The sequence below is a fragment of the Phyllobates terribilis genome, unplaced genomic scaffold (genome assembly GCF_046119375.1).
Source record: "Phyllobates terribilis strain yellow unplaced genomic scaffold, ASM4611937v1 Scaffold_1__5_contigs__length_1240528914, whole genome shotgun sequence".
Classification (NCBI taxonomy): domain Eukaryota; kingdom Metazoa; phylum Chordata; class Amphibia; order Anura; family Dendrobatidae; genus Phyllobates; species Phyllobates terribilis.
This window is the reverse complement of record NW_027362761.1, coordinates 718,553,719-718,571,720: the sequence shown is the minus strand read 5'-3', so window position 1 is coordinate 718,571,720 and position 18,002 is coordinate 718,553,719. Positions and strand designations below refer to the sequence as shown.

Genomic DNA, 18,002 nt, shown 5'->3' with positions numbered 1-18,002 from the left:
AAGCTGACATCAACCCCAACCCTATTACCCCACAGCCACCGCTACAGGGCAGTGGGAAGAGCGAGGCTAAGTGCCAGAATTGGCGCATCCTATGGATGCGCCATTTCTGGGGCGGCTGACGGCTGGTGTTTCTAGCCTGGGAGGGGGCCAATATTCATGGCACCCTTCCTGGGCTATTAATATCAGCCCTCAGCTGTCTGCCTAGCCTTTGCTAGCTATTAAAATAGGGGGGACCCCACGTATTCAGCTGGGGGCTGATATTAGTAGCCTGGGAAGCTCCGTGGGTATTACCCCCTTCCCAGGCTTCAAACATTTGCCCCAGCCGGCTGCTTAACCTCCGCTAGAGACTAAAATTACGGGGAACCCCACGCCAATTTTTTTTTTAATAAATCCTTTATTTTAACACTAAATGAGAAGTACAGTAAGCAACACTGTCACTGTACTTCTTATATATGTGACTGACATGTTTCTATCTATCTAATCTATGTGTGATGCTCTATTCTTTCTGTTATAAATTGTCGGGTACCGCTGCTGAATTGCCGGCCGGCTTTTTTAAAGAGACGGTGCATGAAAACACTAATATTTTTTTTAATAAATCCTTTAACACTAAATGACAAGTACAGTAAGCAACACTGTCACTGTACTTCTTATATATGTGACTGACATGTTTCTATCTATCTAATCTATGTGTGATGCTCTGTTCTTTCTGTTCTACATTGTCGGGTACCGGTGTATGCCGCTGCTGAATTGCCGGCCGGCTTTTTTAAAGAGAGTGTCTTCTGAGCAGTTTGTCAGCTTTTGGACACCTTTGAAGGTGTTTTCTATGTGTTTCTATGTGTTTTTGTTTGCCTGCCATTGGTTTTAACGATGTTCGACGAACAGTTCCAAGAACATCCCGGTGTTCAACGAACCGAATCCGAACACTATGGGGGTGGCTCAACACTAGTCGGCACCCTATTCCTGCGCAATGGTGCCTCCACTCAACAGTGGCTCTCCCTACTTTCCCTGTTCGGCCCTATTGAAAAAGGAGAGGGGAGAAGGAAAAGTACAAGGTACATATTAACGCTCAGTATGAGAAAAAAATGTTTCTCTATCAGACTATATATATTTAATTGTCCTTTCAATCATTTATCACCTTGTCCAGATAACTCTAAAGCATACCACAAATCCAGTATAGACCCTTTGTAAAATTCATACTAGAAAGACTTGTAGACACTAGCTAGAAAATATATATTCTCATTCTAATATAGGCAAAAAGTCACCATATGAGTTACCTATTATGTATGGGACTCTATCATGTGTATATAGTGTTCAGACCATATGAGCTGGATTATAAAGTTCATAGCCCTAAGTGATGTGCTCAATATTTAATGCTCAATGCCACCCATAATTAGAACTTCCAATTCTAAATAGAACTATTTCATATGTATATAGAGTTTGAACTAGATTATAAAGTTCATAGTCATAAATAAAGTGCTCATTGCCATATATATTTGAAACTCGATGCGTTTCCCCTTTTAGGTTTATCAGGAGTGATGATGTAAGTCAATAGTTTTTTGAGCAAAAAGAAACTTGATACTTAGCTAGTCAGAGGTCAGGACACCAATTGATAAGGCCCCTGTAGTTAGGGAGCGTGTGTGTTCTCCAGGAAAGCTCATGGGATTGTATGAGACAAGCGGACACACATAGGGGAGCAGTGTAAATTACTGACACAGCTCACCCCTCTCGCTGCCTTCGCCCCAGCAGGTGTTACCTCCCCGAACTCACATTGCATTTGCGTCTGTGAGCGCCACCCGGGACAGGAGAAGAAGCACTGTAATCAGCCCCCTGTTCCGCTGGGAACCCCAGAAAAAACGGCTCGTGCCCTGTCGGGAGACAGAGCACGCAGGAGACGTCAGATGGCGCAATGTAGTGACACCATCGCGCCATCCAGCGCCCACTGCTGTACATGATAGAGGAGATGGACGCTCTGGACGGGGAGCCTGGATTAGGCAAGTATAAGCTTTTTTTTTTTTCATATTGTATTACCACTGAATGTGGGCCATCAAAAGAAGGGCTGACTGTTGAGACTTCATACTGAAAAGTGGGCTGTGATGACCATACTTTATAGGGGGGCTGTAGGGTACATACTGGGGTCTGTGGTGACCATACTATATTGGGAGCTGTTGTGACCAATCTGTATAGGGTGCTGTGGGCGACATTATTCTGTATTAGGTGGCTGTGGAAGACATCATACTGTATATTGGGGGGGCTGTGGTGAATGCCATACTGTGTGGGTGCTGTGGGAGACATTACACTGTATATAAGGAGCTGTGGGGGCCATTACACTGTATCGGTGACTTGGGGGGTCATCATGCTATATAGGGGGCGGTGGTGGTGACAACACTATGTAATGGGGGGCTGTGGTTGACATCATCGTATATATTGGGGGCTGTTGTAGATATCCTACTGGATGAGTGGCTGTAGTGACCATCATACTGTGTGAGGGGACTGTGAGGAGGGGCACATTCTGGAAAGGGCAGTGTAATGGGCAGTATAACGGCATATTGTGAAGAGAGGGCACAGAATTGATATGGAGAGGCAGCAGCGTTAAATAGGGGGGAACAGTATGGAGAGAAATTAGCATAGCGGTGGGACAGTGTGGCGATATAGAGAGTGAACAAAACAGTGGAGAGGGGACAACCATGGTATAGGCAGTGGTTCATAAGGGTGGACAGTGTGGTGGTTATAGCTCATTATTTAGGCATAGCATGGACAAATATTTTTATGCAGAGGGCATTTTAATAACACTCTTTTTACGGGCATAGTGTTGGGATGTGCTGCAGAAGAAGGGAGTCTGCATAGACGAGATATGGATGTGAAAAGTCACCATGGAGTCTGGACAAGATGGAGACGAAAAGAAAGAACAACTCCAATCAGAGACAATGTACCTGGATGTAAATGTTTACTTGTTGATACTGACTTTGTCAGTAAGGCCTCATCAGTGCTGTGGTTCCTGTATGGTCCACAGTCTGATAACTGATAACAACAACTCTCAACATTTCCTTACCACTGTTAAGGACACACTGGGATCATGCAATACATGTATTTTCACATTTCAATGGTTTTCACTTCACAGGTGTGCCCTGTCAGGTTTAATAAGTGGGATTTCTTGCCTTATAAATGGGGTTGGGACCATCAGTTGTGTTGTGCAGAAGTCTGGTGGATACACAGCTGATAGTCCTACTGAATAGACTGTTAGAATTTGTATTATGGCAAGAAAAAAGCAGCTAAGTAAAGAAAAACGAGTGGCCATCATTACTTTAAGAAATTAAGGTCAGTCAGTCTGAAAAATTGGGAAAACTTTGAAAGTGTCCCCAAGTGCAGTTGCAAAAACCATCAAGCGCTACAAAGAAACTGGCTCACATGAGGACCGCCCCTGGAAAGGAAGACCAAGAGTCACCTTTGCTTCTGAGGATAAGTTTATCCGAGTTACCAGCCTCAGAAATCGCAGGTTAACAGCAGCTCAGATTAGAGACCAGGTCAATGCCACACAGAGTTCTAGCAGCAGACACATCTCTTCAACAACTGTTAAGAGGAGACTTTGTGCAGCAGGCCTTCATGGTAAAATAGCTGCTAGGAAACCACTGCTAAGGACAGGCAACAAGCAGAAGAGACTTGTTTGGGCTAAAGAACACAAGGAATGGACATTAGACCAGTGGAAATCTGTGCTTTGGTCTGATGAGTCCAAATTTGAGATCTTTGGTTCCCAACCACCTTGTCTTTGTGTGACGCAGAAAAGGTGAACGGATGGACTCTACATGCCTGGTTCCCACCGTGAAGCATGGAGGAGGAGGTGTGATGGTGTGGGGGGGCTTTGCTGGTGACACTGTTGGGGATTTACTCAAAATTGAAGGCATACTGAACCAGCATGGCTACCACAGCATCTTGCAGCAGCATGCTATCCCATCCGGTTTGCGTTTAGTTGGACCATCATTTATTTTTCAACAGGACAATGACCCCAAACACACCTCCAGGCTGTGTAAGGGCTATTTGACCAAGAAGGAGAGTGATGGGGAGCTACGCCAGATGACCTGGCCTCCAGTCACCAGACCTGAACCCAATCGAGATGGTTTGGGGTGAGCTGGACCGCAGAGTGAATGCAAAAGGGCCAACAAGTGCTAAGCATCTCTGGGAACTCCTTCAAGATTGTTGGAAGACCATTTCCAGTGACTACCTCTTGAAGCTCATCAAGAGAATGCCAAGAGTGTGCAAAGCAGTCATCAAAGCAAAAGGTGGCTACTTTGAAGAACCTAGAATATAAGACATATTTTCAGTTGTTTCACACTTTTTTGTTAAGTATATAATTCCACATGTGTTAATTCATAGTTTTGATGCCTTCAGTGTGAATGTACAATTTTCATAGTCATGAAAATACAGAAAAATCTTTAAATGAGAAGGTGTGTCCAAACTTTTGGTCCGTACTGTATTCATGTACTGATTATGGTTCTGGTGACGCATTCATGTACTGATGGTGATTCTAGTTATCCATTTACTGATGATGGCTCTGGTGCCGTATTTATGTATTACTGATGGCTCTGGTGTTATAGTTATGTTTTTATGATCTATTTGGTTTCATATTCATGTACTGATGATTGTTCTGGTGATGAATACAGCACCATAACCTTCATCACTACATGAATACATCACCAGAGTCATCAGTAGTACATGAATACAGCACTAAAACAACCATCACTACATGATTATGTCACCAGAACCACTATCCGTACAATAATATGGCACCAGAACCATCATCCGTTTGGTTGCAAACTGTATTTTTGTTACATGACGGACGTAAAAACCATCAGACGTATCCCTTTATCTATCATAAGGTCTGTTTAGTTTCTACTAGGATATTTAAAACATAGGACGTCAGGGATGAATATCACTATTTGTCCCTTGTATTGTATAAACGGTCCACAAACAATGAATGATTCTATATCTAACTTTGAAATTGCACTGCCTGTTGAACCTCACCCCTAAAGTACACCACTTTTTTACCAAAAAATACCAGCAAAAGTAACAATTCTAGTGGAAGTGGTCATTATAGATTGTTACCTGACCCATCGGAGAGGGGGGAGTGTGTTAGGGGTTCTGTTACACTAGTCGCTGACCCATTCCTTTGCTTGGGGGCTGAGGGTTCATTGTTGGTGGTGGGGGGGGGGCATTGGCTTCATCTGCCCAGAGCACAAAAATACCTTATCTTGGCCATGCTCGCTGTAGTACACAGCTTGAAAAAGCTTTCTTTTTCTCCCCCATCTCTTTCTCTCTGTATATAATAAGGTTCACTGGCCCAATTTTTGCACTATATATTTCTCCCATTTTTGAGAAATGGTGCTCAAACATCCACCTTTTCTAAGACTTTGCTGCCACCCAGTGGCCTTCCAATATTACAACACCTATGCATTTACATCTCTGATCCAGCCAGTTTATACAATATTCTCCTGAACTCTTCTTTCCACCCTTCAACAATATGATGGCATAAATAACCTATGAACAAGTTGTGACTTGGCTGTTGTAACACACTATACATCAGCATTGGTTAAATCATATAAAGAGCGCGTCAAATACACTACAGAATCCTCAGCCCCTCACATGCAAAAGGGTGAACTGGACAGATTTAAAAAAAAAAACAAAAAAAAAAACCTGTCCACTTCCCAAGCAAGTTCTAAGATAACTTTTGCTTCTTCCTTTTACTCTGCTCTAAATGAAGAATCCAATTTCAGCAATGGTGACACAAAGAGAATCACACATATCAGGTTCTGCACCTATTTCTAGAACATTTGCACAAGCCATAAAACTTTTAATGCAAGAGCTGTCAGGAATCAGGTCTGAAGTGCTCGCTCTCATCCAGATAAACCAACACATTTTGCCATCTACTCTAGTTGAGAGGAAGAAGATCAAGCCATTATTAAGATGTCCTACGTGCAAACAAGCTCAACTACAGGCAAGTTGTTTCTCTTCAGTCTTACTAACAGCACTCCTGATGACCTCAACAAAGCCTGGGAAGCGCTCGAAATCCCTCCAGTAGAAGGCCCATCTTGGATGCTGCTGCGCGAGGATTTCTCTTTTCAAAACTGGAAGATTGGGTTATTTCTCCTTCCCCATTACAAGTCAAACAGAGAAGACAGGCACCTAGATAACCTCCTCCATGAAAGCATAGAGACGACATGTCCTTTCAACAACATTGTGACCCACATGTAGGTGGTTGCATACCACTCACCCCCTTTCTCCCCACCACCCTCCTTTCTTTTGATATGGCTATTTGCCACTTGCCCACACGTAGTCATGATTCTGTCCTTCTCGTTCCCTCTGGTCTCCCTTTAGTCAAGATTGCTCAGCTTTTCTGCTGCTTTTCAGAACCTTTCAGGGATTGTGCCATCTTTTTTTCTCTTAGCTTTTGAGTCACCACTCGAACAGTCCCGTTTGTTATTTTTGGGAAGCAAATGCCCCACCCCGCTACAGAGAGGATCTCTCGTGTCCATGTTTATGGTGTGTTTGTTTCTAATGCTAAAATGGATATACCAGCTTTCACCATTTGTCTTTTATATCCCCACTGTCTAACTACTACTCCAGACACCATCATGACAATGTGGAAGGCAATAATGTCCCCACTAAACAAATACAAATGTTAAACCTTTTAAGTTAAAAAGAACACACCCATAGACTTCTTCCAAGAAACCCATATTAAAGCGGATTGTCTCTCCATATTCCCCTTATGGTTGCACAGCTGCTGTGCTCCCTCCTCCATAGGAGTAAGACTGGTGCTCCACAAAAACTTGCCTTTCATGTTAAAAGGACTTTCTCAAGGCTCCTGAGGGAAGATATCTCTTTGTTAAAGGTTTCATTGCAAACACCTTAAAGAAGTTGGCCACAACTTTTTATTATGCCCCCAATGTATCCCCCCGGGGCCCATAAGTGTCTTTGTAATTACCTTCTGTTGCAGGTTCTGCCTGTGAGCGGCGCCATCGCTGGCCGCTCACAGGCATCACGTGACCCCGCGCTGACGTCACGACAAGTGAGGTGTGACCCAGTGCTGGGGTCCCCGCGGTGGCTGCTGGGTTGTGGGCGGGGTTTCCCTGCGTCACACCAGGCATCCACCACACGCTTTCCCAATGAATGAGGAGAGGGAGAGCGAGCGGTGGGTGTGACGTGCGGGGTAACTCCGCCCACAACCGAAGCAGAAGGGAGACCCTCAGCTGCAGCCTGGACTTGTCGTGACATCAGCAGATGTCAGAGCCGGCAGCAGCCGGGGGTCACGTGATGCCTGTGAGCGGCCACCGATGGCGCCACTCACAGGCCAGAATAATGAGATAGAGATAGAATATGTTTTAAGGCATTTTATTACTTACTGCTATATCAAAAGTTTACATAGATTTCATTAGTATTTGGTACCATTGCCCTTAAACTGAATGACTTGGATCAAACGTTTGGGATATCCTTCCACAAGCTTCTCACAATAGTTGGTCGGAATTTGGGCCCATTCCGCCTGACAAAACTGATGTAACTGATCCAGGTTTGTAGGTCGCCTTGCTCACACCTGCCTTTTCAGCTTTGCCCATACATTTTCAATAGGATTGAGATCAGGGCTTTGTGATGGCCACTCCAAAACATTGACTTTGTTATTCTTAAGCCACTTTGTTACCATTTTGGCAGTATGCTTCGGGTCATTGTCCATTTGGAAGACCCATTTCCGCCCAAGCTTTAACTTCCTGGCTGATGTCTTGAAATATTGCTTCAGTATTGCCACATAATCTTCTTTTCTCATGATGCTATCTATTTTGTAAAATGCACCAGTCCCTCCTGCAGCAAAATAACCCTACAACATGATGCTGCCACCCTTGTGTTTCACAGTTGGGATGGTGTTCTTAGGCTTCCAAACTTCTCCCTTTTTCCTCCAAACGTAACAATGGTCATTATGCCCAAAAAGTTCAATTTTAGTTTCATCAGACCACAGGACATGTCTCCAAAAATTAAGGTGTTTGTTCCTGCGTGCATTTGCAAACATTAATCTGGCTTTTTTAAGTTTCTTTTGGAGTAATGGCTTCTTCCTGGCAGAGTGGCCTTTCAGCCCTTGTTTCACTGTGAATATTGGCACAATCTTACCAGCTTCGCCATCATCTTCACAAGGTCTTTTGCTTTTGTCCTTGGGTTGATATGCACATGTTGGACCAAAGCATGTTCATTTCTGGGACACAGAACCCATCTCCTTCCTGAGTGGTATGATGGCTGGACATTCCCATCTAGTTTGTACTTGCGTATAATTGTTTACAGATGAACGAGGCACCTTCAGGTATCTTGAAATTGTACCCAAAGATGAGCCAGACTTGTGCAAGTCCACAATTCTCTTCCTGATATCTTGGCTGATTTCATTAGACTTTCCCATAATGTTACACAAAGAAGCAGTGTGTTTCAGGTGTGCATTAAAATACATCCACAGGTGTGGATGGCTTCCAAACACATGACATCATCATATGGGCAGTCCTGCATTCTACAAAGGCATAGTAATCTTAGCGTATGTAAACTTTTGACTTTGCAGTAAGTAATAAAAATGCCTTAAAGGGAATCTGTCACCCCCTGGGAGATATCAGACCTTTACCATGACTATACAGGGTATAGAAAAGTAAATCTATACATACCTGTATAGTCCATAGTAGAGGTCTGATTGCAGAGAAAAGCACTTGAATCAATTCTCTTTTCCATAGGCTTGGCGTCCGGGGGACACCAAGCAATCCCCGCCTATCTACTTATTATTCCCCTAAATCCCCACCTCTCTGCTTAATTATCATATCCCCCCCCCCCCCCTGCACGTCACAGGGCCCTGTGACGTGCACTGTGCTCCCTCACTTCACGGGCATGCGCAAATCACCGCTCACATAGAGCGTGCTTTGCTTCATCCTGGCCCCGTCTCTCCGTGCACTGCGCCGCAGGTTTCTATTGCGCAGGCGCTGGAAAGTGACAGTGAACCCCCCGACGCCTTTGCAATAGAAACCTGCGGCACAGAGCACGGAGAGACGAGGCCGGGATGAAGCAAAGCACGCTCTATGTGAGTGGCGATTTGCACATACCCGGAAATCAGAGGGCACAGTGCACGTCACAGGGCCCTGTGACGTGCAGGGGAGGAGGGGGATATGATAATTAAGCAGAGAGGCGGGGATTTAGGGGAATAATAAGCAGATAGGTGGGGATTACATGGTGTCCCCCGGACGCAAAGCCTGTAGAAAAAAAAGAAGTGATTAAAGTGCTTTTCTCTGCAATCAGACCTCTACTATGGGCCATACAGGTATGTATAGATTTACTTTTCAATCACCTGTATGACCATAGTAGAGGTCTGATATCACCCAGGGGGGAGGGGGACACAGATCGCCTTTAAACATTCTCTCTCTCTCATTAATTCTGGCATCTGGCAAATATAAAAAATTATGGCAATCCTAATTGACCTAAAACAGGAAAGGTTGATTCTGATTTCTTGTTAGATATTGAGAAAAACATGCAGATGTGTCTTTTTATATAGTGTATGTAAACTTCTGGTTTCAACTGTACATCTATGCACTATATACCTTACAATATATTCATAGATCTTTATATAGGCCATCATTTTACTATAAACATAATTTTAAATTTATATATTGATATGCTCTTATACTTTTGATGCCTTGTATCCGGATATACTATTTTTTGTGTTTGCAACGGATACGTATAGTCATACAGTGATATAATGTGACTGTCACCCGGATTTGCATTCGTGGTTCTATCCGGTTGTTTTTGTACCCTACTATATGTAATTCTTGACCAATAAAGTTGTTATTTATATTTCACACCCACTATGGACTCCTATTTTCAGTTCTTCTTCTTTTAAACTCAAAATTGTGTAATGTAAGTGGTGATTATTTGCTCATTCAACGATTTGTCCAGCAAAAAGGAGGAGTGGAAATTCAAGTCATAAAGAGCTGACCACGTTCCACCGCAATACATTGTTCAGTCGCAGTTGGAGCATTGGAACAATTACATATTCGTAATTTGCAAAAAATGTTTTGCTTTGTTAATTTCATTAAATACGCTTTGTACAGTATCATCGGAAATGTTTGCACAATATTTATTTAAAATTCCTGAATTCATGAAGCATTACTTATGGGATTTGAACATTGAAGGCACCTTCAGATTATCTGTCTGTGTGAACACGATGCATGATGGTCAATGTTCCGATCCCCATTCAACCATTTAATTCACGAATATCGCCCTATGTAAGCACTTGTTTGACATTGCTGGCTGGCCATCAGTTACGATCTCATCCTTCATATGATTATCTGGTTATGTAAACGTCTAGTCACATTATGCAACTTGTACACCTCCACTCAAGGACAATCCACATGGATATCTAAGACGTTAGGAACTAGATCACAATTCACAGACGGGATCCTTATAGTTGGAGGTGACATCCTCTCCTTGACACCTCTACAGGTCACTCCGCCCTGTCTCATAAAGCACTTGGGAGAATACTTAGCTCCTTAAGCACATTACTGATCCCTGGAAGCTCCATAACTCTTCAGTTAAGGATTATACCTTTTTTTGTCACGCGCACTCCTCTTACGCAAAATGCCAGTCTTCCCTTAATTCAACCAACCTCGATTGGGTCGATTACCCTTTCGGGCCATGCCCTTATATTTTTCATTATTAAAATCACATCTCTACCATGCCCCAGCATGACATGGAGGTTACATAACACCCTAATTAACAATGACAAAAATATATCAAACTTATTTAAGGTACTGGATTTATACTTTCATGTGGACGCATCCTCTGATCCATCTTTCCTATCTTTCCTGGTAGTCGAGGAAGCACATGAAACCATGTTCCTCAATCCTCCACCTAATTGCTACAACAGAAAAACTGCACAGGAAGGTCTACAACCACAATCACTTTTGTAATTTGCTTTATTACACAATGCCCTACACTTTTCCTTAATGTGTGTTTTTACTGTTCTTTCTGTGACGTTTCGTTTGAGAGGAGTTTCAAACGTGAAGTCACAGGAGGCTGGGGCTGCACTCACTCCTCGCCATGTCTATCACCCGTCTTGGAACAGGACGTCACAGGGGAAAGAGCTTCACTTACTCACTAGTTTCTTATATCAACGCCCCCTCTGAAGACGTCCTGGAGTCTGGGTGATGGACACAGTGGTAGAGGTGAGTGCAGCGCCAGTACTCTGCTTCTATCTCCACCACCGCTGCATCGTCTAACTGAAAGAAGACATTGTCAGGGGCAAAGATAGAAGCAGTGAGTGACACCAACAGCGCCCCGCAGCTTCTAGCATCGCCCCCTGCTGACGATTTGTTTGAGCGCACTGCTAGAAGCTGTGGGGCAGTGCTGGTGTCACTCACTGCTTCGATCTCTGCCTCCTGACGACATCTTTCAGTTATAAGCAACCGTGGCGACGGAGATAGTAGCAGAGTGTCAACGCTGAATTCACATCTTCCACAGCGTCCACCATCCTTCAGAGGGCAGTGATGCAATAAACTAGTAACTGCAGCGCTGCTCCCTGATGATGTACTGTTCCAGGAGGGGCACTGCAGGGAGTGAGTGCAGCCCCAGCCTCCTGTGACATCACATTTGAGACTCCTCTCAAACGAAAAGTCACAGGAAGTACAGTAAAAAAAACACATTTAGGAATTATCCAGAGAGGGAGAAGTGTAGGGTATTGTGAAATAAAGCAAATCACAAAAAGTGGCACCGTTCCAGCGGTGTTGGAACTTACGTTCCCGGGCTCTCATGCGTTGTTATGATACGTGAGCCCTGAGCCCAATCCGCGCTGGCATCACTGTCCCGGCCTTCAAACAAATCAAACATGAAGAGGAAAGCAGAGAGCAGCCACAACCAAGGTCTGACAAAGGCCAAGAGCTAAACCAGCCTCCTTCACTGTCACTATCAATGCATAGACATAGAAGGGGAGAGCTACAGAAATGAAGCAGCCCCCCCTGCCTTCTTCACACAGCACAGCTGAGGTGCCCACATACCACCTCTACGCAGCACAAGGGTGAGCTGGAGGTGCTGGCATTGGGGTCTGCACTGTTATCTAAAGATTGGGACACATTTGAAAAGAACATTTTCTTAGTAAGTTGGACATAGTGATTGAGGAACACATTTATAGCACCGCTCCAGTGTTACTTTATATTATACCGCTGGAGTGGTGACACTAATCTAAGTACCGTGCCCCTAGTCTTGTACTTACCACCCACCATCATCTTCTGTTATCAGCTCCATTCCGTTTATTTTCAGCAGTCTGTGCCCTGCTGGATTCCTCCAATATTTGCTGAGAGATCCAGAAGTGACTACGTAATGTAAGTCTATGAGAGCCAGAACGAGCCGCTCATAGACTTACACTGAGAGACTGTGACCTCTGACTTCAGGTCAGTCAGGAGCTGTGGTCACAAGATGGCAGCACAGGACCAGGAAGAGCTGAAGATGGCGGCTGGTCAGTACACGACTAGGGTCAGAGACCTTACATTAGAGGCGCCACTCCAGCACTGCAATAAGAAAAGGCACAGGAGTGGTGCTGTAACGATGGCTTTATGGACTTGGACCGCACCCTTAAAGGGCTGAATCTTCAGGCGAGCACCACTCCGCTGACCCCCGGCCTCCCCTTCTCTCCTGGCAGCATGGCGTAGGTGTGAACTGGGCTCTCCTGAAGACTGGAGGAGCACAAGGGCACTGACAGGCTCTACAGCAACTCACAAGCCTGCACTTACTGCCGACCATACCAGCCACTTCTGCTAAACTGCAAAGGTGGCCGGTAACCAAGGCAACAATCAGTAAACGAGAAGACTGAGGATCCCTCTGCTCTTGAGACCAGAGGTTAGTTAGTGACATGGAGATCCTTGCTCCCCTACACCATGCTGAGACAACCCTGTGTGCAGCCGCTACATCCAGTGCCATTACTGCGGAGACAGCAGGTGGCACAGCCGCCCCATGGCCGCCATTACCTGGCCTCCTCGCTCAGCTTGCGCCCAGGCCCTGCGCTCTTGAATTTGATGTCGGCTTTGAAGCCGTCGAAAAGCTTCTTCATGGCTCCTCAGTAATGGAGCAGATCTCCTCACCAGCCTCCTCCGGAACCGAGCAGGTGACAGCTCCACCCGGAAGTGATCCCGCGTGCGCGACCCCGTCATTCACCTCGGCCGGGCGAATGGCAGCCGCGGTACCAATCACAGGAGGAGAGGCGTTATTTCCGGCGACGAGGGCTGCCCGCTGGAGAGGAGACCGCGACCTACTAGCCCATCATGCCGCATACGTTTCAGCCGGGAGACCTCGTCTTCGCCAAGATGAAGGGTTACCCGCACTGGCCGGCCCGGGTGAGAGCAATGGCGGAGTGTGGGGGTGTTCCTGCAGCCGGGCCGGGGGGCTGCGGCCTCGGGTACTCCCCACCGCTGCCCTGTGCCACACACTGCCACGCACCGCTGCCCCGTGCCAGGCACCGCTACCCACCGCTGCCCCCGTGCCAGGCACCGCTGCCCCGTGCCACCCACCGCTGCCCCCGTGCCAGGCACCGCTACCCACCGCTGCCCCCGTGCCAGGCACCGCTACCCACCGCTGCCCCCGTGCCAGGCACCGCTGCCCTGTGCCAGGCACCGCTGCCCCCCGCTGCCCTGTGCCAGGCACCACTGCCCCCCGCTGCCCTGTGCCAGGCACCGCTGCCCCTCGCTGCCCTGTGCCAGGCACCGCTGCCCCCCGCTGCCCTGTGCCAGGCACCGCTGCCCCCGTGCCAGGCACCGCTACCCACCCCTGCCCCCGTGCCAGACACCGCTGCCCCCGTGCCAGGCACCGCTACCCACCGCTGCCCCCGTGCCAGGCACCGCTACCCACCGCTGCCCCCGCGCCAGGCACCGCTGCCCCCGTGCCAGGCACCGCTACCCACCGCTGCCCCCGCGCCAGGCACCGCTGCCCCCGCGCCAGGCACCGCTGCCCACTGCTGCCTCGCGCCATGCACTGCTGCCCACCGCCGCCCACATGCTGACCATGCTTCTTTTGCTCAGGTGGATGATGTGAAAGATGGAGCCGTGAAGCCTCCCCCCAACAAGCACCTCATCTTCTTCTACGGCACCCATGAGACGTAAGTTACCTGTCCCCTCACTAGTGGGCTGCTTACCAGTCACTGTCACGTGTGGCAATGAGAGCGGCACCCTGACTGGGAGCTCTGCAACCTTCTGCTGATTTTCCTGCTTTAATGGGTATGTCCAATTTCTGCTCAGCCAGTGCCCTAAAGCCAACGGTTTCCACAGGAATACACCTACCCGCGTGTGCTGGCGGTTCGTACTGTGCGACCCCACAGGAATACACCTACCCGCGTGTGCTGGCGGTTCGTACTGTGCGACCCCCACAGGATACACCTACCCGTGTGTGCTGGCGGTTCGTACTGTGCGACCCCCACAGGATACACCTACCCGCGTGTGCTGGCGGTTCGTACTGTGCGACCCCCACAGGATACACCCTACCCGCGTGTGCTGGCGGTTCGTACTGTGCGACCCCCACAGGATACACCTACCCGCGTGTGCTGGCGGTTCGTACTGTGCGACCCCCACAGGATACACCTACCCGCGTGTGCTGGCGGTTCGTACTGTGCGACCCCCACAGGATACACCTACCCGCGTGTGCTGGCGGTTCGTACTGTGCGACCCCCACAGGATACACCTACCCGCGTGTGCTGGCGGTTTGTACTGTGCGACCCCCACAGGAATACACCTACCCGCGTGTGCTGGCGGTTTGTACTGTGCGACCCCCACAGGAATACACCTACCCGCATGTGCTGGCGGTTCGTACTGTGCGACCCCACAGGAATACACCTACCCGCGTGTGCTGGCGGTTCGTACTGTGCGACCCCACAGGAATACACCTACCCGCGTGTGCTGGCGGTTCGTACTGTGCGACCCCACAGGAATACACCTACCCGCATATGCTGGCGGTTCGTACTGTGTGACCCCACAGGAATACACCTACCCGCGTGTGCTGGCGGTTCGTACTGTGCGACCCCACAGGAATACACCTACCTGTGTTTTCTGGCAGCTCCCAGCGTTATAGTCCATAAACGCCCACTTAGTGTGATTCTGGCGTCTCTCTTAGATATTCGCCCTCCAGCTACATGTCAGCGTTCTCACTTTTTATTACAACCTTAATATCATGTTTTGCATCACTGTTGTCTGTATTCAAAAAATGCTCCACGCTTTTGACTCCAGTGATACCGCTGTGCATATGCCAAGGGGGCACCCTCGTTGGATCTGGAACATTCCCAGCCTTTTAGTCTGGGTAGTCTCATGTTATTAAATTGCTTTCGCTAGTTAGCAGGAAAATAAGTAAGTTTGCAATTGACTTGCATTTGTTATCTGCTGTCATTGTCCTGCAATGATATCTTTTAGCTTTCACAGTGTACAGCTTGTTTCCAAGGAGACCGACCACCAGAGTCTGGAGGAGTGTGTGCAGTAGTTACATTGCAGAAGAGGAGTTAAAGGGAACCTGACAAGTCGAATAACGCTATTAATTGATAAAGGGTTAATCTACAGTTTAATAAGAAAGGTGCCGCTGTACTTAACAAGGAAAATTCCAAAGAAACACAATTCGACCACAACACCATAGTTGTGGTCGAACTTTTCATTCTCCTTTTTGTAGTGATGACTGTCAGCAGGTATAAGATCTGATGCAGGGGTGCAAAGTTGGCTGTGTAAATGGGCCGCACATAGAAAAACTTGAAAGGCTACATTGTTTGTGGACCAAGATGACCTTTTCGGTGATGCCGCTTTTTTTTCCCCTTCTTTATGGCTGCGTGCCCACGTAGCGTTTTACAAGCGTTTATGCTGCGGAATTTACGCAGCGTAAACGCTTGGGAAACGCTTGGTAATCCGCCCCCCATGGTCCCCAATGAGAAGCCGCACTGTCGATGCCCATGCTGCGGATTTTTCCGCAGCGTTTTTGATGCGCTCAAAAACGCGCAGCATGTCCATTAATTTTGCGTTTATGCATGCGGAATTGCCTTGTCAATGCATTAGAAAACGCAAGGCAATTCCGCATGTCCCAAACGCATCATAAACGCGTGTCAAATTACTCAAGCTTTTTTCCGGGGAAGGACATGCAGAAATTTTCTGTTTTCATTTATGCAACGTGGGCACATAGCCTATTACATATGACAGCATTTTTAGTAGCAAATTTATATCTGTTACTTTTTTATACATTTAATTTTCTTTTTTTGTCCCCTCATTTGGCTCCATGCAGTAATTATTGTCCCCACTTGCCCTTATAAACTAATGAATAGTATGACCCCATTCTGTTGTAATGTCCCTTGTCTTGACTCCTATCCTGTAATAATGTTCCCTGTCCATCACATGCACATAAAAAAAAAAAAAAAAAAAAAATAGATTCTTCTTACCTGCCCACGCTCCCATGATGAGTAGCGTCTTCCCGCTCCATAGGCAGACGGAGCGGCGCAGGGCATTGACGTCATGCAGCTCCTGCCTCTGACTGGCCTGTGGCTTGGAAAGCTATTGCAGTACAGGAAGCCGGGGCTTCTCTGCACCACAGTACAGTCATGGCCAAAAGTATTGAGAATGAGACAAATAGTAATTTTTCCAAAGTTTACTGCTTCATTTTTTGTAATGCCAATTTGCATATACTCCTGAATGTCAAAGAGTGATCAGCTTAACAGCAATTACTGTACTTGCAAAGTCAATATTTGCCCAGAAAATTAACTTTAACCCCCAAAACACATTTCAACATCATTGCAGTCCTGCCTTAAAAGGAGCAGCTAACATCGTTTTAGTGATTGATCCATTAACACAGGTGTGGGTGTTGATGAGGACAGGGCTGGCAATCAATCAGTCATGATTAAGTAAGAATGACATCACTGGACACTTTAAAAGGAGGCTGGTTCTTGGTATCATTGTTTCTCTTCAGTTAACCATGGTTATCTCTAAAGAAACACGTGCAGCCATAATTGCACTGCACAGAAATGGCCTAACAGGGAAGAGTATCGCAGCTACAAAGATTGCACCTCAGTCAACAATCTATTGCATCATCAAGAACTTCAAGGAGAGAGCTTCCATTGTTGTCAAAAAGGCTCCAGGGCGCCCAAGAAAGACCAGCAAGCGCCAGGACCGTATCTTAAAACTGTTTCAGCTGCGGGATCGGACTACCAGCAGTGCCGAGCTTGCTCAGGAATGGCAGCAGGCTGGTGTGAGTGCTTCTGCACGCACTGTGAGGCGGAGACTCTTTGAGCAAGGGCTGGTTTCAAGGAGGGCAGCAAAGAAGCCACTTCTCTCCTGAAAAAACATCAGGGACCGACTGATATTCTGCAAAAGGTACAGGGAGTGGACTGCTGAGAACTGGGGCAAAGTAATTTTCTCTGATGAATCCCCTTTTCGATTGTTTGGGACATCTGGAAAACAGCTTATTCGGAGAAGAAGAGGTGAGCGCTACCACCAGCCTTGTCTCATGCCAACTGTAAAGCATCCTGAAACCATTCATGTGTGGGGTTGCTTCTCAGCCAAGGGAATCGGCTCACTCACAGTCTTGCCTAAAAACACAGCCATGAATAAAGAATGGTACCAGAATGTCCTCCAAGAGCAACTTCTCCCAACCGTCCAAGAGCAGTTTGGCGCCCAAAAATGCCTTTTCCAGCATGATGGAGCACCTTGACATAAAGCAAAGGTGACAACTAAATGGCTCATGGAACAAAACATAGAGATTTTGGGTCCATGGCCTGGAAACTCCCCAGATCTTAATCCCATTGAGAACTTGTGGTCAATCATCAAGAGATGGGTGGACAAACAAAAACCAACAAATTCTGGCAAAATGCAAGCATTGATTATGCAAGAATGGACTGTTATCAGTCAGGATTTGGTCCAAAAGTTGATTGAGAGCATGCCAGGGAGAATTACAGAGGTCTTGAAGAAGAAGGGGCAACACTGCAAATATTGACTTGCTGCATT

The 18,002-nt window shown here is 46.9% G+C and overlaps 2 protein-coding genes across 3 annotated transcripts in view; one reads left to right on the top strand and one right to left on the bottom strand.

The window, feature by feature from the left end:
- UBXN6 (UBX domain protein 6) overlaps positions 1–13,203 on the bottom strand; it is a 47,937-nt gene extending 34,734 nt beyond the window's left edge. The window contains exon 1 of the mRNA XM_073686300.1: positions 13,017–13,203. Within this exon, the coding sequence (XP_073542401.1) occupies positions 13,017–13,099 (83 nt within the window). The 5' untranslated portion in view covers positions 13,100–13,203. The remainder of the gene's footprint in view (positions 1–13,016) is intronic.
- The window catches only part of HDGFL2 (HDGF like 2), a 44,897-nt gene continuing 40,067 nt past the window's right edge, over positions 13,173–18,002 (top strand). For both annotated transcript variants that reach the window (XM_073686297.1, XM_073686298.1), the window contains exons 1-2: positions 13,173–13,382; positions 14,064–14,140. In XM_073686297.1, coding sequence (XP_073542398.1) covers positions 13,311–13,382; positions 14,064–14,140 — 149 coding nt within the window. In that variant the 5' untranslated portion in view covers positions 13,173–13,310. The remainder of the gene's footprint in view (positions 13,383–14,063; positions 14,141–18,002) is intronic.